At 39.3% G+C, this 25662-nt stretch overlaps 1 protein-coding gene across 2 annotated transcripts in view; it reads right to left on the reverse strand.

The window, feature by feature from the left end:
- Positions 1–8824: 8824 nt before the first annotated feature.
- atpsckmt.S (ATP synthase c subunit lysine N-methyltransferase S homeolog) overlaps positions 8825–25662 on the reverse strand; it is a 77861-nt gene continuing 61023 nt past the window's right edge. For both annotated transcript variants that reach the window (NM_001095448.1, XM_041567217.1), the window contains 1 exon segment: positions 8825–9178. In NM_001095448.1, the coding sequence (NP_001088917.1) occupies positions 8969–9178 (210 nt within the window). In that variant the 3' untranslated portion in view covers positions 8825–8968.

Consider the following 25662-nt stretch of genomic DNA (forward strand, 5'->3'; position numbering starts at 1 on the left):
TCTGAAAAGGATGTTTTATAAGACTCCTAACACAGGTGTATAACCTTTGTGCTTAAAGCAAATCTCAAAGCTTGTATAATCTTTGGTGTCTGTGTGAATAAGATGAGAACACCTTGAAGGATTTTACAAACTATCCACAGTATAGAGCACACTTGTTTGAGAGGGTAATAATTAATCAAAGACCAGACCAATTTTGAATGGCTAGTGTGTTCACAAGTATATTGTATGTGTACTGAAGGTATTAAGGAGTTACACAGCATTGTTCTAGTCTGAAGCAATGTCAACAATAATGTGTAACATCAAATTAAGAAAGGTCAAAGGCTATTATGTATTTTTTAGATATTTTTAGGTCACGATGTTTGAAGCAGTAGTGCCATCTACAGGTAGTGTAGGACATCACGCCCAGGGGTAAATGATTGACATTTTACAAAATATTTAGATTAGATGGTGATAGTTTAACTTTTGGAGACTACCCTTCAATCCCAGGGGTTGAGTTTTAAACAGAAAGGAGGGATAAATTAGGAGACACTGGGATACTAAAAAAAAATTAAGAAAAGAAGAAACTAAAAAAGGAAGGAGGATAAGAAAAAGAGGGCTGACTGGAGGAAAAGAACTAGAAAAAGAAAGAAAGAGAAGGAAAGAAATCTAAAACTACTTGGAGACTCTCAACTATAAGAAGACTCATTCCTCAACTAAAAAGAAAAGAACCAGTGGGTTTTAAAGATCCAGAAAGTGAGATCAGGGTGTCTTGCATAAAAAAGGGCATTAACTCAAGGGATGAAAACATAATTATGCCTCTTTATAGGTCCCTGGTAAGGCCTCATCTGGAGTATGCAGTTCAGTTTTGGAATCCAGTCCTTAAGAGGGATATAAATGAGCTGGAGAGAGTGCAGAGACGTGCAACTAAATTGGTTAGAGGGACGGAAGACTTAAATTATAGGGTAGACTGTCAAGGTTGGGGTTGTTTTCTCTGGAAAAAAGGCGCTTGCGAGGGGACATGATTACACTTTACAAGTACATTAGAGGACATTATAGACAAATGGCAGGGGACCTTTTTACCCATAAAGTGGATCACCGTACCAGAGGCCACCCCTTTAGACTAGAAGAAAAGAACTTTCATTTGAAGCAACGTAGAGGGTTCTTCACAGTCAGGACAGTGAGGTTGTGGAATGCACTGCCGGGTGATGTTGTGATGGCTGATTCAGTTAATGCCTTTAAGAATGGCTTGGATGATTTTTTGGACAGACATAATATCAAAGGCTATTGTGATACTAAACTCTATAGTTAGTATAGGTATGGGTATATAGAATTTTAATTAAAAGTAGGGAGGGGTGTGTGTATGGATGCTGGGTTTTCATTTGGAGGGGTTGAACTTGATGGACTTTGTCTTTTTTCAACCCAATTTAACTATGTAACTATCACAGGCCAGTGAAAACTCTACATCTGGTAAATATAAATTTTTGTTATACTTTTTCAAGTTGTATGCTTGGATATTTATTATTCCTATGTGTATTATAGTCATACCCTAAACATTGACTTTCCCAGAATTGCAAACTGGGAATAATCTGTTTAATTTGGGTCCATTTTATTTTTCATTAATATATATATATATATGATATCCAAGTTAACGATTTAATGGGGAAATAGGAAAATTTAAGGACAGAATTCCTTAGCAAATCAGAATCAGTCACATATTCCTCCTTTGATTCCAATACCTTATTATTAATAAGAGTGTATATTGTCTTGTGGATGCTCGCCATATTAATGATTTTGGTCTTATCAATTAATATCTGTTGATAAATTTTATCTTGTGTTTATATCAAGAAGTATTTGGTGGATTTTAAAAGAAGTGATAATTTGATTTGTTATTATTATAAATAAATAAATTAATTATTTTGTTAAATAGTTGTCCTGATTTTTCACCCTTTGTACCAATTGATTGGGAAAGCTCGATATCGAATTCAGAGTTGGGCATATATTATTTAAGACTCCTCCTTTATTACTTATAAGGAGCCTTAAATTCTTTTAAATTCTTTTATATAATTTCATTAAATATTCGCACAATTAGCCCGACAAGTGGTCGATGCAGGCAGCCGATCAAGGATAGGCAGGCAAGGGTCAATATCGGTTGAATCAGAATAGTCAGGCAGGCAAGGGTCAGGATAATCAGAGTTCAGAGTAGTCAGGCAGGCAAGGGTCATATTTGGCAGAGTTCAGAATAATCAGGCAGGCAAGGGTCAAAACAGGAAAAAATCGCACCCAGGAACTAACAAGAAGACAAGATAACCCTTTATGCAGATGACCTGTTGCTCTTTTTTAAAATATCCCCAGGCATCTCTGGAGGAAGACTTACTTATTATGGAGAGGTTTGATATTTACTTAGGGCTTACAATAAACAAGTTTAAGTCCGTAATTTTTCCATTGGACAGTGTCCTGGTCCACCCTGGGTCTTAAATTGGTGTTCAGGCACCCTAACTGATCAAAAGTTAAAAGCCCAGTTCTCCTCCCTGGAGATCCCCTATGCTACTGCGGAACTAATACTACATGAGACTAGGCTTAAACTATGCGAAGAAAGTGGTGGTCATGAACTGGATGGGCAACTGTGCTCCAACAGTTGCTCAATGGGTCAATATAATTAATAAAGCCCTTCCTTCCATCAAGCTAATTTATTTGGCCAGAGGTTGTCCCGGCAAATTTGAAAGGATATGGGATACATGGGTGGACTTTAATTTGATTGAGCTTCCTGAGTAGTGATGGCTGAATTTCTTCGCCAGTTGTGAATTCACGGAGAATTCCCGCGAAACAGCAGCAAAAAGTCGCCGGTGTAAAAAAAAAAAAAAAATGGACGCCGGCGGTAAAAACGAGATGCCGGAGCAGTTTCGTGAATTTTTTGCCGTTTTGCAGATTTCTCGTGAAATTCGTGAATTTTTCAGGGAAAAGGGGCAAATTCGCCCATCACTATTCCTGAGAGTTAATTTAGACTGACTGCGTGCTCAGATGTCATAACGGATATGTTGATGCATGTGTCTGCCATAGAGCATATTGCAACATGCACTAAAGGCACTGTTTACCAACAGATATTACCTTGTATGAACCAAGTTGTTATATGTCTCCCCTTTCACTTTCCTTGGAAATTTAAATAAAATTAATACTTTAAAAAAAATGTCTACCATAATGCACTGGAGAGGGTTGAACTTGATGGACTTTGATCTTTTTTCAACCCAATTTAACTATGTAACTGTGTCATTATACAGTATACTATTTGTATGTCAATTTGATCCACTTATACACATTCATTTGCAGTACTCAACCTTAAAAGATTAATTAAAACCTAGCCTGTTTTTATGAATTTTGCATGATTTGTTCCTGAGTATACCTATAGGAGGAATAATTGCCTATCATGCCCTGTGTTATTTGCTGTTACTTTAAAACATCTGCTTCAGAACACTGCATATTGAACTTATGTGGCTTAAATGCATTTATTACTCATTTTAGTATAGCAACGTACAGTATGTAATGGCAAATGGTATACAGGTGTATACTGTATGTAAACTAATAAAATATGAACTTCTTAAATGACTTGTACACCAAATATGTGTGTGTATATACAGCCACAACACACATTTTTTCCAGTTTAAGGCAGGGTTGACCATTTCAGCCAGGGCTGCCATCAGAATTCGTGGGATACTGTACAACAATTATTTCTGGGCCACCCCTACAAGTAAAAAAAAAAATTGTTGGCGCGGCCCCCTGTAGGTTAATAAAAACCCATTGGTGGCCAGTGCCCCCTACAAGTTAAAGAAAAACCCCACTGGTGGCCAGGAAACCCTACAAGTAAAAAAAGTCATAGGTGGCCAGCCCCCTAACAAGTTAAATAAAAGGGGGTCATAACTAATCCAGGAAACGCAGCACGCCAGGATCACCCTTAACATACAGAAGCCACCAGGCCCGGGAGGATTGCCCCCCCCCCGTACCCCCCTGATGGAGTCCCTGATTCCAGCATACACATCATAAAAATAAATTGCCTTCTGAGTGCCAACTTCACACATTTTACATTTGAAGAGATCCCTCACTACACTGGCCCTCTTGTGGCCTACCAGTACTAAACATACATGTGTGTTAGAAAAGATAGAAAGTTGCAAGTAAAAATGTATAATGAAGTAAAACGAGTCTTGTCAGTCCTACAATCATATTCATGTGATTACATGAATATGATTGTAGGACTGACAACACCATGGATGCTTAGACGTAGTCATCCAACTTGAATATATTGAAATAAATGGACAAATGTAATGACATTTTTCTGTAGCTTTATGCTGACAAAACATAACTACAGCAAATCTGAGAAAACTTGGAAGAGCAGTGGAAAATATGGGTGTTAGTGCAGCTTTTGTTACACAATCTTCTTATTATATGATTTCAGTTACCTTTTGTTAGATTAAAAGAAATGTTGAACACCTATAAAAGAAAATAATACAAAGAAGGCTCCAATGAATACTACTACAACTAGACACCAGTGATAAGTGAAATTTAAGTTACAGATACAGTAACTTAGTGGATGATGACATTTTGGTTAATGCCTCATTTGATAAATTAAAGGACCAGTAACATAAAAAAAATGTTTAAAAATTTGTTTGTGCACAATGAAAAATAAACACCAAGACAAATGAAACTTTTAAAAAGCAAAGCCTTTATTAAGAAATAACTTACAGAAAATCCACTTTCTGTCCTCTTCAGAAACGTCGAAAAGGCGACCATCCACACTGCATCGATCGATTTCTCAGCTCCGAAATGGTTAACCGGATCTCTTGTAGCTTATTGGTAAGGCTTTCGACTGTTAATACTAAAAGATCTATGTGTCATTTTTTGCAATTTTCTAGCAACTTCTGTTGCACAAAGGTTAGGTTTAATGTCTAAACGCAGGCCTCTGGGGATATGTCTTATTTTAATATATTCTGCCAGAGTACTCAACATGTAGACATATGCAGTGGCGTAACTACCGAGGAAGCAGACCCCGCAGTCGCAGGGGGGCCCAGAGGTACAGGGGGCCCGGCAGGGGCCTGCTTCCTCAGTATGTGCAACCAGCCAGGATCATTTAGGGCAGGGGTGTCCAAACCAAGCTGCAGCATTTCGCACCACCCCCCTCCCCAGTCGGTGCAGTGGAAGTGGCCAGCGGTGAACAGGAAGTCTGCTGCAGTGCCAGAGAGGGAGCCGGAAGAGGAGCAGAACGTCGCAGCAGCGTGTCACACGCGCGCCTGCTGCACTTGAGAATACTGCTGCACTTGAGAATACTGCTGCCGACTGGGATTCGAACTCTCCTTACAATGATGCCACAGCACAGGCACGCCAACCCGCCTCCCCATTCCCACTGCAGCAGCCAGCCTCCGTGATTTTTTAAAGCTCTGTTCTCTCTCTGTTACACACTCAACTTCTGTCACTCCCCCTAAAGGTGGAGTCCTTTACTGTGACTTACTTCCCTGCTGCTGCACATTCATTTCTATGTGATCACTGAGACACGTGAGAAGTGAATGTGCTGCTGCAGCTTGATCCTGCTTATCTAACAAGTGTCTCAGTGATCACATAGAAATGAATGTGCGGCAGCAGGGAAGTAAGTCACAGTCAAGGAGTCCACCTTTAGTTTCTGAGAGGGAGAGGGGAGCTGGCAGCTCCAGAAGCAGAGGAGCTTGTGCTTGCTTCTATGCTACTTGTGTTTTTGTTGATTTCCACCAGAATTCATATTTTTTCTCAAAAAAAAAAAAAAAAAGTGTGTGAAAAGAGTTTCTTAAAAAAAATTGTATATACAGGTATGGGATCCATTATCTGGAAACCCGTTATTTAGAGAGTTCCAAATTACAGAATGACTGTCTCCCATTGACTCCATTTTATAGAAATAATCCAAGTTTTTAAAAATAATTTCCATTTTCTGTGTAATAATAAAACAGTAGCTTGTAGATTTAAGGCATGAAGACCCAAATTACAGAAAGATCTCTTATATAGAAAACCCCAGGTCCCAAGCAGTCTGGATAATGGGTCCCATACCTGTACAAGGTCCATGGGGGAAGCCATATAATAAAAGAAAATCATGTGATATGAAAGAGTTAATTTAATACAGTGATGAGGTCAGGGGAAAGACAGAAGCCAAATTTACTGCCCCAGATGATCAGGAGAATCCAGGGGGGCTATTAATTAAGCATAGATTACAGGTTGAATGTTTCAGAAAAGACTTTCAAAACCAGTACCTACTGTAATTGGCTGTATTAAGCACTACCCGTATAGGATCCATTATCCAGAAAGCTCCAAATTACAGGAAGTTTGTCTACCATAAACTTAATTTTAATTAAATAATTCAAAATTTCAAAACATTTGTTTTTTCTCTGTCATAACAAAACAGAATGTTGTACTTCATCCCAACTAAGATATAACTAATTTTTATTGGTGGGAAAACAAAACTATTGGGTTTACTAAATGTTCAAATGATTTTTAGCAGACTGGGGTATGCAGTTCCAGATTATGGAAAGACCCCTTATCGGGCATACCCCAGCCCCTGAGCATTTTGGGTAACAGGTCCTATACCTAGGGTTTAGCTCTCCTTTAATAAACATGGAAATAGCAAAATGGTTTTGGCTTAAAGTGTTTGAAACTCGAAAGTATTGGTGGGCAAGCCTTAGTATAATAGTGGGTGCTATGTGTGCCGAGCATACCATCCCTCCACTTTTTTGATCCCAGTTCAAGCACTGGCTGTATTAGAAGTGTGTGCTCTTACCGGCTGCAGTTTAAAGAAGTTTCAGGGAGCTAAGGCAAGAGCTTTTACACAGAGCTGAGGTAGGAGAAATCGCATTGCTGCTATGTGAAAAGCTTTTTGTTTCCATGGGCAAATACAATCACTAAAACACAACTGCTATTCCTCACTGTTCAGTCAGCATATCTCCCACTATTTTGTACAGAGGGGGGCCCTGAAAATTTCTTTGCAGGGGGGCCCTGGCATCTGAAGTTACACCACTGCTTATTTGTGTTTCTTTCCTTTGTACTTGCAATAATTATTTTGCCAGGTTACCATGTGTGGGTTTATCTTCAAACAACGGAGTTTCTGTGTTTAACTCTTCAAGAATCCTGTTGATTTCATCTTCATTGTAGGCAAAAGTAACGGCTCCAGTACTGGGTAAGCCAGGGGAAGTGTCTTCTGACATAACTTTGTAGTTTTGTAGTTTGGGTTAAAATAAAATGTATTCTGGAAAATAGTCCAGAATAAATGTATGTTTGATGGTTACCTTCAAACTGCGTAGCAGGAAAAATAATTAGCCAATATTCTTGTTTGCACCTCTGCCGTGGATGCAGTAATAGTATCCAAAAATTAAAAAGTTCACAAAAACAAGGTAATACTGCAGGATTAACTGCTCAAACATCAGTGTTTATTGTCAACACAACATGTTTCGAGCCCTGTAAACCTCTTTGTCAAGTGTGAAATTAGCATATTTAAGGTGCAATACAGGAATTTTCAAATTTTCCCCTTGAAAATTTTTCAATGGATTTTGTATTTCCAAGGGGGAAATACAAAACCTTACTATGTCACTTCCTGTATAGCACCTTAAATATGTTAATTCCCTAAATTGTTTCACACTTGACAAAGAGCCTCACAAGTCTTGAAACACTGAAGTTTGAGCAGTTAATGCTGCAGTATTGCCTTGTTCTTGTGAACTTTATAATTTTTGGATAAAACATCCTAAATATGAATGCCAGGGATACTGAACAGTTTGATTCCCAATATGCATATGCAAAATGCTTGTTGTGTGAATCTGTGCGAGTATCTGTAAGCCTTTGAGCATGCAAAACCCTCTAAACCCCTCAAAATTAAAGTGTGTATTAGTGTAAAAAGTGTGTGTGTGTGTTACGCCAACCTGGGGAAACAGGTCATAGCTCTCCCGAGAGCTCTGGAGAAGTAGAAGGGAATGAATGTGTCTGCAGCTGCCCAGGTGCCCATGGGTGATCACGCCCCAGTGGCCACTCTTTACCCCCCTCTGCTTGTTGTCTAGGTGCTGGGGAACAAGAGAATCACAAAGTTCTTCACTCACATACCTGGGATTACTGTAGATTGTAGGATCTACAATTTTACTTTTATCCAGAGAATTTAGATTCGACTCCCTGGCACTTAAACGGTTACACCCTTCTAGTCACTAGCTCCAAAGCATATCAGCGCCCAAAATGAATCTAGCACAGGACTCACAATAAAGATGAAAAAGATTAAATTAATGTTTTTCGCTGTTTAAAAAACATGAATGCACATATATGGCAGCCCCCTCGTCTGTATCTGTATTCGCCATCTTTTTTAACTTTTATAGATGAAAAAAATTAAATTAAGGTTTTTCGCTGTTTGAGAGAAAAAACATGAATGATATGATGCCCACGCTTCCTGGACCCCCCCCCCCCCCCGTACTTGAATATTTTTTAATGCTCAAATATCAATTTATTTAATTAAAAAAATGCTTTTAAATAAATACAAATGAATGGAACAATGTGATTTTTCTCTTGTGACTTTTTTTCTGCCCCTTAGATGTTGGGAAAATCTGTAAAGGTATATTAAAGGGGTGGTTTACCTTTAAAGTGATACTGACACTAAAAAACTACTTTTTTAAAATATAAATGTACATTAAATGTTACCTATAGGTCATGTTGATCATTTTTTGCAGTTTCTAAACCTAACGCATTAGAATCTCTAACTGAAAGGCTGAGATGGGACAGGTTGGCAAAACAGTCAGGTTTAGACACTTCAACTAACAATTACTTACAAAAACAAACGTCTCAGCAAAAAACTGTGAGGAAAATCAAGTCTCTGTAATACATTCAATTTTATTAAAAGTCTCCTAGGGTTATAGGTGCACAAATATTAAATTGAACAGCCGATTTTTCAAGTGTGCGAACTGCTGCCGGGCCCCTAGATCCACCACTGAAAATATATCATCTCCTGCTATTTTCATACTGTTGTATCAAGAATACAGTGTTTTGAGGCAACTTGTTTCAAGTCACTGACTTTTCTAAATGCGCCAAGGTCATATGTCCACACAGTATCTACTCCTTCTCCAAAAATATGATCTGGAACCCAATTAGGAAAAGGAAAGCGACAGGCTATAACTCTGGCAGCATCCTGCAATTCCGTCTGAAGCTTTTTTTCCAGCTGAGGCATCTGTAAATACATGACAACTTCATTATGCATGTCTCTTATTTGTGTTGCTAACTGTAACAATTTTGCATGAAATTAAAGGCCTTATTTTAAATGTGACTTTCATTTAAAATTAAAGGGGATATACACAGAAAATTGCATTTTGTGTAATGCAAGTAAATTGCAAGTGTTAATCTAAGCAATTACACAATATACATTAATTTTCAATGTATTTAACGTTATATGTACATCTAAGTGCAACTGGAAGCATTATTTTGTATATCCCTTTCTGCTACTTCCATTGATTTTAAAGGACCAGTGATACTAAAAAAAACCCATTAAAGCTCCCTCCAGTAACACCTCCATAAAGCACATTAACTATTTTTAAAGCTTTATTTAAAAATACCGTAATAAATATATGCTTCCTTCCAATTGTAGGGATAAGACAATATCACAACATCCCTTCTGCTATGTCCAACGTGCGTGCTCCACATCCCGTAAACCAACTTCTTCAATAAACCGGAAGTCAGTTGATGCAGAGGATTTTTTTTCAAACTGCCTGTATTATTATCCTTTAGTCAGATTTGTGCTGTGAGCAGTTAAGGCAGCACCAGGTCAGTTATAAATCTTCTACGGGTAATGCCACCCAAATGCCTTCCCTCACTCCGGCTAAAATGGAAAAACGCTGGCGCTAATCATACGCGTCGGTTCGTTTTCCGAAGTCGCCCGAAGTAGCCTCATGAGGAAACTTCGGAAAACGAATCGCCACGTGTGATTAGCTAGATACTGCACAACCAGAAGTATACATTTATTATGGTATTTTTGAATAAACTATTACAAATAGTTAGCTTTGTGCATTATAGACAGATTATTGGAGGGGGCTACAAAGGATTTTTTATAAAAAAAAATTCATGTTACAATGTAAGCAGATGTCTTTCAACTAAGATTCCAGATACAGTCATATAAAAAAGTTTGGGAACCCCTCTTAATTCTTTGGAGTTTTGTTTATCATTGGCTGAGCTTTCAAAGTAGAAACTTCCTTTTAATATATATACTCGAGTATAAGCCGAGTTTTTCAGCATCCAAAATGTGCTGAAAAAGTCTACCTCGGCTTATACTTGGGTCAGCCGAGGTAGACCTTAATCATTACTTTTAATCATTCCTATACCAACGGTTCACTTGGGGAGAGACTGCAATATCCCACAATGCCCTCTGTTGGTTATATGAAATAATAACAGTGACTGCAGTATCACACAGCGCCATCTGTTGGTTATATGAAAGAATAACAGTGACTGCAATATCACACAGCACCCTCTGTTGGTTATATGAAAGAATAACAGTGACTGCAAAATCACACAGTGCCATCTGTTGGTTATATGAAAGAATAACAGTGCGCCCTCTGTTGGTTATATGAAAGATTAACAGTGACTGCAATATCACACAGCGCCCTCTGTTGGTTATATGAAAGAATAACAGTGCACCCTCTGTTGGTTATATGAAAGAATAACAGTGACTGCAAAATCACACAGTTTCATCTGTTGGTTATATGAAAGAATAACAATGCGCCCTCTGTTGGTTATATGAAAGATTAACAGTGACTGCAATATCACACAGTGCCCTCTGTTGGTTATATGAAAGAATAACCGTGCACCCTCTGTTGGTTATATTAAAGAATAACAGTGACTGCAATATCACACAGCATCCTCTGTTGGTTATATGAAAGAATAACAGTGACTGCAATATCACACAGTGCACTCTGTTGGTTATATGAAAGAATAACAGTTACATAGTTACATAGTTAAATTGGGTTGAAAAAAGACAAAGTCCATCAAGTTCAACCCCTCCAAATGAAAACCCAGCATCCATACACACACCCCTCCCTACTTTTAATTAAAATTCTATATACCCATACCTATATTAACTATAGAGTTTAGTATCACAATAGCCTTTAATATTATGTCTGTCCAAAAAATCATCCAAGCCATTCTTAAAGGCATTAACTGAATCAGCCATCACAACATCACCCGGCAGTGCATTCCACAACCTCACTGTCCTGACTGTGAAGAACCCTCTACGTTGCTTCAAATGAAAGTTCTTTTCTTCTAGTCTAAAGGGGTGGCCTCTGGTACGGTGATCCACTTTATGGGTAAAAAGGTCCCCTGCCATTTGTCTATAATGTCCTCTAATGTACTTGTAAAGTGTAATCATGTCCCCTCGCAAGCGCCTTTTTTCCAGAGAAAACAACCCCAACCTTGACAGTCTACCCTCATAATTTAAGTCTTCCGTCCCTCTAACCAATTTAGTTGCACGTCTCTGCACTCTCTCCAGCTCATTTATATCCCTCTTAAGGACTGGTGTCCAAAACTGAACTGCATACTCCAGATGAGGCCTTACCAGGGACCTATAAAGAGGCATAATTATGTTTTCATCCCTTGAGTTAATGCCCTTTTTTATGCAAGACAGAACTTTATTTGCTTTAGTAGCCACAGAATGACACTGCCCAGAATTAGACGTGTTATCTACAAAGACCCCTAGATCCTTTTCATTTAAGGAAACTCCCAACACATTGCCATTTAGTGTATAACTTGCATTTATATTATTTTTGCCAAAGTGCATAACCTTGCATTTATCAACATTGAACCTCATTTTCCAGTTTGCTGCCCAGTTTTCCAGTTTAGACAGATCACTTTGCAAAGTGGCAGCATCCTGCATGGAACCTATAGTTCTGCACAATTTAGTATCATCTGCAAAAATAGAAACAGTACTTTCAATGCCCACCTCCAGGTCATTAATAAACAAGTTGAAAAGCAAGGGACCTAGTACAGAGCCCTGCGGTACTCCACTAACAACACTGGTCCAATTAGAAAATGTTCCATTTACCACCACTCTTTGTAGTCTATCTTTTAGCCAGTTCGCTATCCAGGTACAAATACTATGTTCCAGGCCAACATTCCTTAATTTAACCAGTAACCTTTTGTGTGGCACTGTATCAAATGCTTTAGCAAAGTCTAAGTAAATCACATCCACTGCCATCCCAGAATCGAGGTCTCTACTTACATTCTCGTAAAAAGAAATTAAGTTAGTCTGGCAAGATCTATTACGCATAAAACCATGCTGGCACAAACTCATAGTATTATGATTTGCTATGAAGTCCAGTATCTTATCCTTTATTAACCCTTCGAAAAGCTTTCCTAATACTGACGTCAGACTAACTGGCCTATAGTTTTGAGGCTGAGAACGGGATCCTTTTTTGAATAGAGGCACCACATTAGCAATTCGCCAGTCTCTTGGCACAATACCAGATCTCAATGAATCCTGAAAAATTAAGTAAAGAGGTTTGGCAATCACAGAGCTAAGCTCGCTAATTACCCTGGGATGAATACCATCTGGCCCTGGACCTTTGTTAATCTTAACCTGTTCAAGTCTCTTTTGAATTTCTTCTTGTGTGAACCATGCATCATTAGTTGTATTACTAGAATTGGGAGTCTTAAGAAGGAAACCTTCACTTACTGGTTCTTCATTTGTGTAAACAGATGAAAAATACGAGTTCAGAATCTGCGCTTTTATTTTGTTTTCATCAACCAGCTGATCCCCCTCTGATAGTAAGGGTCCCACCCCTTCCTGCTTCATTTTTTTACTATTGACATATTTAAAAAATAATTTGGGATTTTTTTTACTGCTTGCTGCAATATCCTTTTCTATAGCAATTTTAGCTTGCCTTATAGCTTCTTTGCATGATTTATTGGCCTCCTTGTACCTTATAAATGTTTCGGCTGTACCAGCTAACTTGAAAGCCTTAAAAGCACGTCTTTTCTTACCCACCTCAACACCAACGCTTCTATTGAACCAAAAAGGTTTTGCTTTGCAACGACGTTCCTTGCTTACAAGTGGAATATACTGACAAGTATATTTATTAAGCAGCATTTTAAAGACTTCCCATTTTTGTTCTGTGTTTAACCCTGTGAAAAGCATTTCCCACTTAATATGTTGCAGAGATGCCCTTATACTGTCAAAGTTTGCACGTCTGAAATTTAGTGTTTTAGTTACTCCCTTATAGAATTGCTTCTGCAACAGAATCTCAAAGGAGACCATGTTATGATCACTATTCCCTAAATGCTCACCCACACAAATGTTAGAGATGAGTTCAGTATTGTTAGTTATTACAAGGTCCAAAAGAGAGTTATTCCTAGTAGGTTCTTGAACGAGCTGGAATAAAAAGTTGTCATTCAGCATATTTACAAACCTACTAGCTTTTTCTGTCTTAGCAACCCCATTACCCCAGTCAATGTCTGGATAATTGAAGTCACCCATAGCAACAACTTGACCCAGCTGTGAAGCCGCTTGTATCTGCAAGAGTAGCTGGGCTTCATACTCGACACTTATACGAGGTGGTTTATAGCATACACCAATGATAATTCTTTTTGATACCTTTTGCCCAGTCGAAATCTCTACCCAGAGTGATTCTACACCCTCACCAGTGCCAGCTATTTTTATTTCTTTAGCGCATGGCTTTAATTCAGGCTTTACATACAAACCCACTCCTCCACCCTTTTTAATCCCTCTGTCCCTCCTAAAAAGGGTGTAACCATTTAAATTCACAATCCAGTCACATGTTTCATCCCACCAGGTCTCAGTGATACCAATTATATCATAATTTTTAGAGCATGCAATTAATTCTAGGTCTCCCATTTTACCTGACAAACTCCGTGCATTTGCCAGCATACAGCGGGGGTTACTACTTTTACTTTTGAAATGTGCATTACTTAGTGAAGAATTATACGTTAAGTTAGTATTATTCTGTTTTCCTTGTAACAGAGGGACCTCCTTAGCTGGTAAACTGTATGCCCCCCTCACTCCTCCCCCATGACCCCTTACTAACCCCACTACCCCGTCTACACTAGCTTCCCCATAATCCTTTATCTCACCCACCCCCCTCTTGCCTAGTTTAAACACTCCTCCAACCTCTTAGCCATTCTTTCCCCTAGCACCGCGGACCCCCTTCCATTGAGGTGCAAACCGTCACGGCTATATAGGTTGTACCCCAACGAAAAGTCAGCCCAGTGCTCTAGGAACCCAAACCCTTCCTTCCTGCACCAAGACTTGAGCCACGCATTAAGCTCCCTAATCTCCCGCTGTTTTCCTAAACTTGCACGTGGCACAGGCAAAATTTCAGAAAAGATTACATTGGAAGACCTTTCCTTGATCTTAGAGCCTAGATCCCTGAAATCATTCTTTAAGGTCTTCCATCTACCATTTATTTTGTCATTAGTACCGATATGCACTAAGACAGCTGGGTCGTGCCCAGCCCCACCCAATAATTTGTCTATCCGATCAAACACATGCCGAACCCTGGCACCAGGTAGACAGCAAACTGTTCGGTTGTAGCGATCCGGACGACAAATTACCCTATCCACTTTCCTAATAATTGAGTCCTCTACAACCACAATCTGCTTAGGCCTGACTCTACTCTCCCCCCCACCACTACTAGAGAAACTGGTCTCCCGGCTGTTAGAGAGATCAGCCCCATCTAGAATTGCCAATCCAGAGTTCATACTCCCATCATCTTCACACAATCTGGCAAATTTGTTGCGATGTATAATCTCCGGATCAGCCTCCATTTTCCTTTTGCCCACCTTAGATTTTCTAACTGTCACCCAGCTAGCTGCCTCAACATCCTGCTGCTGTTCTGTTCCCCCCAAACTATCTGACCCCGCTAGGTCCTGCTCAGTGAGCAAAAGACTCCTTTCAAGATTGTCAATCGACCGCAGTGTTGCAATTTGTTGCTCTAGTGCTCTAACTTGAGCCTCCAAAGTGGCAATTTGCTCACATCCACCACAGAGGTAAGCATTTTGGATCTCTTGTTCCAAATCTGCATACATATGACAGACTGTGCACTGAGTCAGACCTTCAATCTTGCTAGCACTCATTATCCCAGTTACAGATCAAAACAGGAAAAAATATAAATAAATATATAGAAAAAAAATGAGGGTTTAGAACAAACTTTTGACCTACAGTAGTTTGAACCTCCTTTAGTTTTCAACTCCGGTGTTTGTAACTCCACTTACAGATCCCCCACTTAACTCCTGTGTTTGTAACTCCACTTACAGATCCCCCACTTAATTCCTGTGTTTGTAACTCCACTTACAGATCCCCCACTTAACGAGCAAACACTTAAGAGAAGCTAACACTAGAGCAAGCTCCACTGGAGTCCCAGGGGTTCTATTTATACAGTCTGTTCAGGTGCAACTAATCAAACCCCACCCCCTCAAACGGAGGGAAAACTGCAAAGTAAAGCAGGTTGTGACAAACTTGCTGTAAGCACACTAGCACACCAAACTTTGCTGTTTAGCACCCAAGACAGAAAAAAAAACCTTTAAAAAAAGTAAAACCACAGTAGTTAAATATAAACCTTAATATAAAAAAGCAGTTAAGAAATACTTATCCTTTTCAGATGATTTGTTTGCTTTAAGTTGCTTTAAACCTGTCAGCAGCCTGATTCAAACAGACTCACTGGAGTCCCAGGGGTTCTATTTATACAGTCTGTTCAGGTGCAACTAATCAAACCCCACCCCCTCAAACGGAGGGAAAACTGCAAAGTAAAGCAGGTTGTGACAAACTTGCTGTAAGCACACTAGCACACCAAACTTTGCTGTTTAGCACCCAAGACAGAAAAAAAAACCTTTAAAAAAAGTAAAACCACAGTAGTTAAATATAAACCTTAATATAAAAAAGCAGTTAAGAAATACTTATCCTTTTCAGATGATTTGTTTGCTTTAAGTTGCTTTAAACCTGTCAGCAGCCTGATTCAAACAGACTCACTGGAGTCCCAGGGGTTCTATTTATACAGTCTGTTCAGGTGCAACTAATCAAACCCCACCCCCTCAAACGGAGGGAAAACTGCAAAGTAAAGCAGGTTGTGACAAACTTGCTGTAAGCACACTAGCACACCAAACTTTGCTGTTTAGCACCCAAGACAGAAAAAAAAAAAAAAAAAAAAAACCTTTTAAAAAAAAATTAAACCACAGTAGTTAAATATAAACCTTAATATAAAAAAGCAGTTAAGAAATACTTATCCTTTTCAGATGATTTGTTTGCTTTAAGTTGCTTTAAACCTGTCAGCAGCCTGATTCAAACAGAGTCACTGGAGTCCCAGGGGTTCTATTTATACAGTCTGTTCAGGTGCAACTAATCAAACCCCACCCCCTCAAACGGAGGGAAAACTGCAAAGTAAAGCAGGTTGTGACAAACTTGCTGTAAGCACACTAGCACACCAAACTTTGCTGTTTAGCACCCAAGACAGAAAAAAAAAAAAAAAAAAAAAACCTTTTAAAAAAAATTAAACCACAGTAGTTAAATATAAACCTTAATATAAAAAAGCAGTTAAGAAATACTTATCCTTTTCAGATGATTTGTTTGCTTTAAGTTGCTTTAAACCTGTCAGCAGCCTGATTCAAACAGACTCACTGGAGTCCCAGGGGTTCTATTTATACAGTCTGTTCAGGTGCAACTAATCAAACCCCACCCCCTCAAACGGAGGGAAAACTGCAAAGTAAAGCAGGTTGTGACAAACTTGCTGTAAGCACACTAGCACACCAAACTTTGCTGTTTAGCACCCAAGACAGAAAAAAAAAAAAAAACCTTTTAAAAAAAAATTAAACCACAGTAGTTAAATATAAACCTTAATATAAAAAAGCAGTTAAGAAATACTTATCCTTTTCAGATGATTTGTTTGCTTTAAGTTGCTTTAAACCTGTCAGCAGCCTGATTCAAACAGACTCACTGGAGTCCCAGGGGTTCTATTTATACAGTCTGTTCAGGTGCAACTAATCAAACCCCACCCCCTCAAACGGAGGGAAAACTGCAAAGTAAAGCAGGTTGTGACAAACTTGCTGTAAGCACACTAGCACACCAAACTTTGCTGTTTAGCACCCAAGACAGAAAAAAAAAAAAAAAAAAAAACCTTTTAAAAAAAAATTAAACCACAGTAGTTAAATATAAACCTTAATATAAAAAAGCAGTTAAGAAATACTTATCCTTTTCAGATGATTTGTTTGCTTTAAGTTGCTTTAAACCTGTCAGCAGCCTGATTCAAACAGACTCACTGGAGTCCCAGGGGTTCTATTTATACAGTCTGTTCAGGTGCAACTAATCAAACCCCACCCCCTCAAACGGAGGGAAAACTGCAAAGTAAAGCAGGTTGTGACAAACTTGCTGTAAGCACACTAGCACACCAAACTTTGCTGTTTAGCACCCAAGACAGAAAAAAAAAAAAAAAAATTAAACCACAGTAGTTAAATATAAACCTTAATATAAAAAAGCAGTTAAGAAATACTTATCCTTTTCAGATGATTTGTTTGCTTTAACAGTGACTGCAATATCACAGCGCCCTGTGTTGGTTATATGAAAGATTAACAGTGATGGCAATATCACACAGCACCCACTGCACATGGTAGTGGGACAGTGGGACAATGCACACAGTAATCCGTTTGGCAATTCTCTGTCAACATCAACTTTGCAAAGAAGTCTGGTTGATCGCTGGGGGTTGCTTTGGCAGAATGTGCGCTGCTGGGAGACAGGGCTGTAGTTGTGTCTAGGCTTATACTAGAGTCAATAAGTTTTCCCAGTTTTCGTAGGTAAAATTAGGTACCTCGGCTTATACTCGGGTCGGCTTATACTCGAGTATATACGGTATGTACTCCAAACTACCAAGTTGCAATTGTTTCCTAAAGTTATAATATTTTATAGAAATTGGTGAATTTTTTGAAAAATTACCACAAAGCTTCCACTCTACAGCATCATATCTCCCACACATCATTAGTTATCAATGTAAAACAGTCCCGGGGTTCACTGAACAGTTTGATGCCCAATATGTATAGGTTTACCTAAGCATGTGGTATATAGGGGCCCTAAAATGTAGACCCCATATGGTCTGTCATTTCAGGTACTGCAAAATCAACACATTTACATAGTTTCGGGGGAGGGGCAAAGGTACAAAAAAGTAAGTTCACCCCAAAAAAACCATATACTTTCGGAAAGTACACATTCCCGCGAGGTATGCATGTCTTTGTACTCCAAAGTACCAAGCCACAAACCTATTTCTAAATTTGGTGATTTTGGTGACACTTCCAAAAATCACCTCAAAATTTCCACCCTGCAGCATCGTATTTCCCACATACTATTAGGTATCAAGATAAATCACCCCACATATGAAAGCCTGGGGTCCTCTGAACAGTTTGATGCCCAATATGTATAGGTTTACACAAGCACGTGGCATATAGGGGCCCCAAAAGGAAGACCCCCATATGGTCTGTGATTTCAGGTACTGCAAGCACGTGGCATATAGGGGCCCCAAAAGGAAGACCCCCATATGGTCTGTGATTTCAGGTACTGCAAAATCAACACATTTACATCATTTTGGGGGGGGAGGGCAAAGGTTGAAAAAAGAAAGTTCACCCAGAAAATCATATATTTTCAGAAAGTACACATTCCCAAATTGGGTATGCATGTCTTTGTACTCCAAAATACCAAGTCGCAAGTCTTTCCTAAATTTGGCGATAAAAGCAACGGTTTTTACATTTCTGAAAATCGCCTAAAAATAATTGCAATTGGCCGCATTTGTCTCACCCAATTTCTTACATACAATTGTTAAACACCATAAATATTGATGCCAAGGGTCTACTGAACAGTTTGATGCCCAATATGCATTGATATACCAAGGCAGCTGGCATGTGCGGACCCCAAATGAAAATTTGTGAACATAGACCTTTGACTTCATATTATGTGCCTCAAGACCCTCCTAACAGCAAAGACCCCCCAAAACCATATATTTTTGGAAAGAACACATTCTGACGAATCCAACAAAGATAAAGACGTCTTTCTACACCAAAGTACCAAACTGCAAATCTTTTCTAAATGTAGAGGTTTTCACAACTGTTTTTCAAAATCACCTGAAAATGTTGCAGTTTGCCGCATTTTTCACACACACGTACAAAGAAAAATCACCCTAAATATGGACGTCAGAGGTCTAATGAATAGTTTGATGCCCAATATGGATAGATTTACCAATGTATGTGGTGTGTACGGACCCCAAATGAAAAATATGCATATGAATTTTCACGCTAAACAATTCAGCTGCTGAAAACAGTACCCCGACTTTGCGTTATGTGTTGTAAGACCCCCAGACTGTAAAAAGACCCCCCAGAACACCATATATTTTTGGAAAGTACATATTCTGACGGATCAAACTAAGTAAAATATATGTTTCTATACCAAAGCACCACACAGCAAAACTATACTAAAGATACATAAGGAAAAATAATGCAGGGATAAAATTGCAATAAAACCACAAAAATTTGGTAAATCAAAATAACTGATCCGACAGCATAATTAGTGGCTAAAATTGATTAACCAATAGTCATGCTGCCAAAACAAACAGTTTTTATGGGTGAAAAAAACACAAATTGGTAAAATGAAAAAGTAAAAAAATAAAAAAAACCTCTTTGAGAGTTTTTTTTGTGTATACCTGTGTGTACACTTCTAAAAGTGGTGTGAGAGTGTGTTAGTGTGTATATAAGTAAAATAAGTGTTCATAACTTTACAAAAAAAAAAAAGAATCTTTACTAAAATGAGTGTGTAAGTGTGTATACGTGGGTGTAGTGTGTAAATGAAGGCCACTTACCGTTTCTGGAGCAGGAGGGACAATCTGATCTAAGTCTTGAAGCAGCGTGTATGCTGAGTCACTGCAGGCAGGAAGTGCATGGGCGTAGCCAGTGAAGGAGAAAGAAGAAGCAAGCTGGAGGAACTGGTAAGTTCAGCAGCTGGGTCTTTTTGCGATTTTAGGTCGGCCCTGCGACAATCCTGTTGCAGGACCGACATGACCAGCCTCGTTGCCCAAGCTAAAGCCTCTGATGCAGAGATCAGAACTGATTTCTGCCAGAATGTACTAGGTACATTCTTGGCAGTTAAAGCCCTTGCCTGCCAGAACGTACGGCGTACGTACTTGGCAGGCAAAGGGTTAAAGAAAAAACACAATGTTGCTAATTATAGCCTATTTAAAAACATTATATACACATCAATATGGGACTTAGCTTTCAAATGCAATCCTAATAGTGTTAGGTAACAAATAGCCATGCAATAAAAATTAAGTTAAAAGGCAATATTTATTCTCCGCCATGCCATATGTGTTAAAACCATTTAAAATAAGCAGCGCTGCCTTGGGGATAGGGATCCCTCTATCCCTCTACGTGGTGTGCCGTATGGGCATTCAATGTAAAACCCATACAGCACAGCACAAACTTTATTGCTGAACAAATATTTAAATCCCCACACCGGCTCCACTCTTACACACACCGTAAGGCACAACATTGATTAATCCCATGGGACCAACTAGTCCCCTACTACAGACTTAAGGACTTTATTGGTGCAAATAACCACTTTGGACCACTCCATATATTGATGTCAGATGTGACGGCACACATTTATCCTCCTTATATGAAAACTTACCTACAGACTCATTTGGACTGAGGCTTTGTGCACCGCATCATAATACTTTACAACTGGGAACAATTTGGCGGTTTCACCCAACAAAACATAAATTGCATGCAGTTCCCCATATCCATTTGTATCTAATAGTGTTAGATAAGTGGGGTAAAGGGATCCCTATCCCCAAGGCAGCGCTGCTTATTTTAAATGGTTTTAACACATATGGCATGGTGGAGAATAAATATTGCCTTTTAACTTAATTTTTATTGCATGGCTATATGTTACCTAATACTATTAGGATTGCATTTGCAAAAGTCTCATATTGACGTGTATATATTGTAATTCAAAGTACATGTGGTGGACACCTCCAACAATGCAGGCTAGGAATTAGCTGTTGAATCTATATATGCACCTTGCCTGGGACTAACAGGTATTTACTATTTAAAAACATTGTTACAATAAAACTTGCTTTAACCTTTTTTTTTTGTCGTCTCACATTTATTGCCTCACTTATATGAAAGCCAGGGGCGATCCTGGCCCCTCCGCCGCCTGAGGCAGCAGCAGTTGCTGCTGCCCCCCCTCCCCCGGAAATTTGCTCTTTAAGTACCGGGAGCAGCGTTTTTGCCACTCCTGGTACCTAGTACCTAGTGGGGCGCTGCCGCCTGAGGCGACAGCCTCAACTCGCCTCATTGGCAAAGCACCCCTGATGAAAGCTATGATCTTATCAAAGAAAAAATTCAGAATCAATTGCCCATTTAACCCTCGTGGAGCAACACAATCTAGCTCATGTATCCAAAAAGCCTCTCTTTTCAATTGGGCCTTGTTGTAATCTCCCCCACTAGATCTCACGGGGATATGATCAATGGGTATGCATCTAAAATATGCTGGACTATGCTTGGCTTCTGATCAATGTTTTGCAACTAACTGCTGGGATATATCCGGTTTCTTTTCCTTCTCTTTTTCTTTCTCACCTCTATTTGTATCTAGCACTGCTCTAATGCTTGCTCTGTGCATTCCTATTCGCTCTTTTAATTGCCTGATGGTTTCCCGCAATATATTAGGCCACACAGGCATTTCATAATATATCCTTCTATAGTTGTGGTACATGTCATCCTATGTTTTATTGCATTTTTCTTCCCTGTTTGAGGGTGATGGATGCTGTCCCCTCAAGCTACTGCACATCACGCATCCACTACATCTGAAAACTCCCGGTCGTTGGGTAAGGAAGTGTTGCTTATGTGGCTTAATGTATTTCTCTACTGCGTCCAGGGCCGCCATCAGGGGGGGACTGGGGGGACACTTGTCCCGGGCCCAGTGCTCTTTGGGTGTTGGGGGGGCCCGGTGGCTGTATTCACGCTGCACTTTTCTTTCCCCTCCCCTACTACAAGAAGAAGTTGCAAGGGAAACAGAACGAGAAACCCCACCCCCTCTGTGGCATCATCAAACTCACAGTCATGCTGAGAAAACGAACAGTATAGAAGCAGGGGAGGGGAAAGCAACGTGCAGGCACTACAGGTCCCTCCTCCCCACCTGATTCTGCAGCTCTCTGACAGCAGCAGGGGCCCTGCCACAGTGTGAGTAATTATTTGCCTTCTTCTGGCTCACTGACCCCATCTAAAAAAGCCTGCCCATCAATTAGCGCTGATGTCTGTGTGGTTTTTAAACTGTGTTGTGGGCTGGATCTGGGGTGGGCGGGGCCAATGGGGGCTCGAAGATTTTGTTGTACGGGCCCCGTGATTTCTAACGGCGGGCTCAAGCTTTCCTTTAGATTTCTCCCCCTCCTGTAACTTAGTTTGGGCTTACTTGGTAATTTTTTGCCCAGATTTTCAACACTAGCAACAATGGGCCAATGCTTTCGTATGCACTGATTCGTGTAACTCGACCGAATTCCATACTCGCTCACATAATAAAGACCCTTGTCCTTTTTATCCATGTTGCCATTAGTACACAGCAATCCAAATTTGACGCCCACACAGAATCAAGACATCACATTTGTGTTATTCCCTTTTTTATTCACTTTCTGTAAAGGAATATTAGACTGTAGCAATGCTTCTTCACAAACTCATTCACTGTATACACTGAAAAATGTTTCAAGATTTTGTTTTCCTTTGAATCACTGAACTAATATTTAGTTGTATAACCACTGTTTTTGAGAACTGCTGCACATCTGTGTTGTATGGGCTCAACCAACATCTCACACCTGTTACACTCAACAATTCGTCTGTATTTCTTGTTTTGCCTCAGAAACAGCATTTTTAATGCTGTTTCTATTGGATTAAAGGCCAAGGATTTGACTGGCCATTCCAGAATTTCAATCTTGTTGGTCTGGAACCAAAATTTTGCTTGTTTACTGGTGTGTTTGGGGTCGTTGTCCCAACACCATAGTATGAAAAACATCCCCATATCATGATGCTTGCACCACTATGCTTCACTGTCTTTACAGTGTATTGTGGCTTGAATTCAGTGTTTGGGGGTTGACTAGAAAATTGTCTGCAGCCCCTAGACCCAAAATTAACAATCTTGATTTCATCAGTCCACAAAATATTGCGTTGTTTCTCTTTAGGCCACTCAATGTGTTTTTTGGCAAATTATAAGCTCTTCAGCATGTTTTTGTTTCAGTAAATTTTTATTATTTTTTCCAAAAGAAAAAGAAAATGGGTTATCGTTCATTACAAACAAAAGAATATCAGAGTATATTAGACATGTACATCGTATAGCATGTTGCAATACATAATGAACAGATGGAACATGTATCTTATTAAAAAATGTTGTATGTAACAATTCAAATGGTTAGAGGACAACAAGGTGCTCCAGAATTTATTGTAAGGTTACTCACCAAACAGTGAAAGTGGTCCCAGACCCCCAGCTTCGGGGAGCGGTACAGCAGAAGATATGAGCCCATGACTAAGCACCCTGAAGGGTGTGAAACGCGTAGGGTGGATGGAGATGAAGGTTTATTTTTATTTTTTCTACCAATAAATTTATCTTTTAACTGAGCATCTTTGGTCTTGTGGATCCGTTTGAGTGCCGGTCAGCCCTGCTTCTTTATCTTCGTATGTAACAATTGACCAGTATGTTCAACATAAGAATCAAGCAAAATTATACATTTTGAGTAATAAGAAAGAAAAAAAGAAAATAACAAGCAAGAAGGTGGTTTACTACATCATCATATCATTCCCCTTGGTATTGTAACAGAACAACTGTACGTTATATCTGGATGGTCAGAGTGTCAGCAAATGAGGGGGGAGAATTCCACCATATCTGTAGTCTATCCAGGCCATATTTTCAGAAACATGGGAACCTTGTCTAGAGCAATAACGGTTAACTTTTCATTTACCATTATCCAGTCTATTTTGGGTTTTAGCAGATTAAAGTTTATTTGCAGAGATTTCCAAGATCTCGCCAGGACCAGTCTAGCGGCTAAGAATATCTTGTTAATAAGCTTCCTTTGCGCTATTGTAACATTTTGTGGTGGGGATCCCATTAACGCCTCATAAGGATCTTTCAATAAGTTCACATTCAGAACACCAAAAATTAGATTATACACACTAATCCAATACCTAGTTGCCCAAGGGCAATTCCACCAGATGTGTGCCATATCACCAACCGTATTGCATCCCCGAAAACATTTATTAAGTAGATTCGGATACATAAGTGCTAATCTGTTAGGAGTGAGATACCAACAGAAAAGAACCTTGTAACCAGATTCTAGCAAAATTGTATTAGTAGAACATTTCCTAAGGTTGTCCCATAGTTTACTCCATTGTTTATCTATCAAAGATCTCCCCAGTTCTTTTTCCCATGACTGAATATACCGTACATCCATTAAGGATGTAGTGGAGTTCATATATCTGAAAATAGAGGAGATCGCTTTCAAGGGTGCAACTCCATCCATACACCATTTCTCAAAAAAAAAAAAAAAAAGGTCCTGTTTGGGGCCTCAGGTAGATGTTGTCTCCAATTTTCAGTAACAAAGTGTTGATTCGTGTTGAATCGAAAATACTCTGATTCTGGGAGGTCATATCTTTCTCGTAAATAGTCGAAGGTAGCAGGGCCCCTAACGGTGAGTAGGTCTTTCACTCGTATAAGATTATGGTCTCTCCACCACTGAAATGAGCGGTTTGGATACCTGGGGTAAATTGAGGATTACAGAAAAATGGTCTAATTGGGGAGTGGGCCAAAAATAGCGAGTAATTTGGTGCGTTAAGCATCCTTCCGTGGAAGATCTTTGCATAGTGTTAAGCTTCACCCTGGGAGCTTTATTGTTCCACACAAATTTCGAGATATTGGATTCTAGTTTCCGTAAATCTGACTTCACTATTGGGATAGGTAATACCCTGAATAAATAAAGGATTTTTGGTAGTAGGACCATTTTGATTGCGGACACTCTTCCCATCCAAGATATGTGATATTTCCCCCAGTCCTCCAGAAGTTTAGGTAACACGGTATATATCAGGGTAATTAGCCGCATACAATTGGTCGAATGAGTTAATTTAACACCCAATACTGTTATGTGTTTAGCACTCCACTGAAACTCAAAGTTGAGGGTTAACAGTTTGGTTAGGTCCTTAGGTAGATTAATATTCAGGGCCTCAGTTTTGGCATGATTCAATGTAAGACTTGTTTGCTTGAGTCAGCTGGGTTCCTTGATATAAAAGAAATATAAGGTGCACGTACCATCAGTGGTCCATCCTCCACCATTGATCCAAAAAAGAAGTTTTCGTACAGCACCAATCAATTTAAAATGCCTTTATTGGTACATTTTATGGCAAACAGCATGGTCTGCGACGTTTCAGGCCTTTTATCAAGCTCTCTAAAGCTTGATAAAAGGCCTGAAGGCCTGAAACGTCGCAGACCAGGCTGTTTGCCATAAAATGTAACAATAAAGGCATTTTAAATTGATTGGTGCTGTACTAAAACTTCTTTTTTAATTCAATGTAAGGCCAGAGATATTCCCAAATTTATTTAAGACATTGTATAAGTTAGGTAGCGATACAAGTGGGCGGGTCAGAAACAGTGTCACATCA

This window comes from Xenopus laevis, chromosome 6S (genome assembly GCF_017654675.1).
Source record: "Xenopus laevis strain J_2021 chromosome 6S, Xenopus_laevis_v10.1, whole genome shotgun sequence".
In the NCBI taxonomy this organism is placed as follows: Eukaryota; Metazoa; Chordata; class Amphibia; order Anura; family Pipidae; genus Xenopus; species Xenopus laevis.